The following is a 1406-nucleotide window of genomic DNA, read 5'->3' as shown; positions in this document are numbered from 1 at the left end:
CTCAGTGGTAGAGTGCTTGCTTAGCACATGGAAGGCCTGTGATATGACCTGGGAGTTCCCAATATCACTTCTTGTACCACATGGGGAGCTGACTGTGCAGGGGAATTAACATCAAGTCCACCACACTGGCCTAGTCAGGAGAGGACAATGGCTGGAATCACAGAAGTTACCCACACGCTGTTTGGAGGCTTCAGGAAATTAAGACCTGAACTGACCTCTTCCTCCCCAGCTTATGGATGCACCAGCCCACTGCCAAATCATCCTCACAGTCCTGAATCCTGCCAGCTTCCCCTGGCACCATCAACCTTCCAAAGCATGAGGGGTAGGGCCTGAAATCGTGTTTGTCTGTTCACAGATCCAAGTCATCAGAATCGAGACAGAAGACAACAGAGAGACCCGCTCAGCCAAGGATGCTCTGCTCTTGTGGTGCCAGATGAAAACGGCTGGGTGAGCACCCCCTTCTCACAGCCAGGTGTGCCTGCAACGTTTGGGGTTCCTTCCAGGACAACAGCATAGGGAGAAGCACATGTCCTTCGTCAAAATTTTTGTCCCAAACTGGTAAATTAAACATGTCTCTGACCTTGGTGAACAAGCTTTCTAAGAAGCCACGTTGAAGAGCAAAACCAGCAGAGGCCTTAGGAAGTGGGGGAGAAGCCAGAGTCGAGCTCAGCTCAGAGACCGCTTGCGTTAGAGTACCAAGAGCCTGAGTTTGATCCCAGGTCTGCCAAAAAAGAAAATCCAAACTCCCCAAACAGCAATGCTGACAGAGGTGGCTGTCCCTGCCTGCTCCTGTCCCACTTCCTCCCAATCTTTCCATTCAGACACCTATGTGCACCCCCAGCCTATGTCCAAGTTCTGGGCACCTTGCTCCTGTCAGCTGTCACCCGTCCATGTAGGACACTGCAGCCTGGGCCGTGGAATTCAAGGTCGTTCTGCGTGATTGAGATGGTGGCGCAGGCTGCAGGCTGCAGTGTGGTCTCTTTAGACCCCCAGCTTTGTGGTCTGTGAGGATCATGGCACATACTCCAGTGCCCCATGGAGAGCAGGGGTCGGGGAGCGGGAGGAACAGATGGGAGGGAGGTGGGCTTTGTGTGCCTTATCCTTCTGGACTGTGTCATGTGAAGCCATCTGTTTCTCCTGTCTGTCTTTACCTCAGTCTGCTTTTCCTTGTATCGCTCTCACACATCCTCCGCTTGCTCCTTTTCCTTCCACTCTCTTGCCTTCCTGTCTCTCTCCCCGCCATTGTCTCCCTGCCTCTGTCTCATTCTCCATCTCTCTTTCCTCATTCCCTCTCTTACCTCCCATTTTTTCTCATTTGCTTTCTTTCTTCATGTCCCTGAGTCTCCTTTTCTATATATACTAATTATCCTATCTGTCCATCCATCATGCATCCATCTACCCACCCA

At 51.7% G+C, this 1406-nt stretch overlaps 1 protein-coding gene across 1 annotated transcript in view; it reads left to right on the top strand.

The window, feature by feature from the left end:
- Nucleotides 1-1406, top strand: part of LOC106144452 (spectrin beta chain, non-erythrocytic 4-like) — a 30922-nt gene that overhangs the window by 18237 nt on the left and 11279 nt on the right. Inside the window, exon 5 of the mRNA XM_013355335.2 lies at nucleotides 356-447. Coding sequence (XP_013210789.1) covers nucleotides 356-447 — 92 coding nt within the window. The remainder of the gene's footprint in view (nucleotides 1-355; nucleotides 448-1406) is intronic.

The sequence above is a fragment of the Microtus ochrogaster genome, unplaced genomic scaffold, assembly GCF_000317375.1.
Source record: "Microtus ochrogaster isolate Prairie Vole_2 unplaced genomic scaffold, MicOch1.0 UNK115, whole genome shotgun sequence".
Taxonomy (NCBI): Eukaryota; Metazoa; Chordata; class Mammalia; order Rodentia; family Cricetidae; genus Microtus; species Microtus ochrogaster.
The sequence above is the reverse complement of the archived record's forward strand: the minus strand, read 5'-3'. Positions and strand labels throughout refer to the sequence as shown.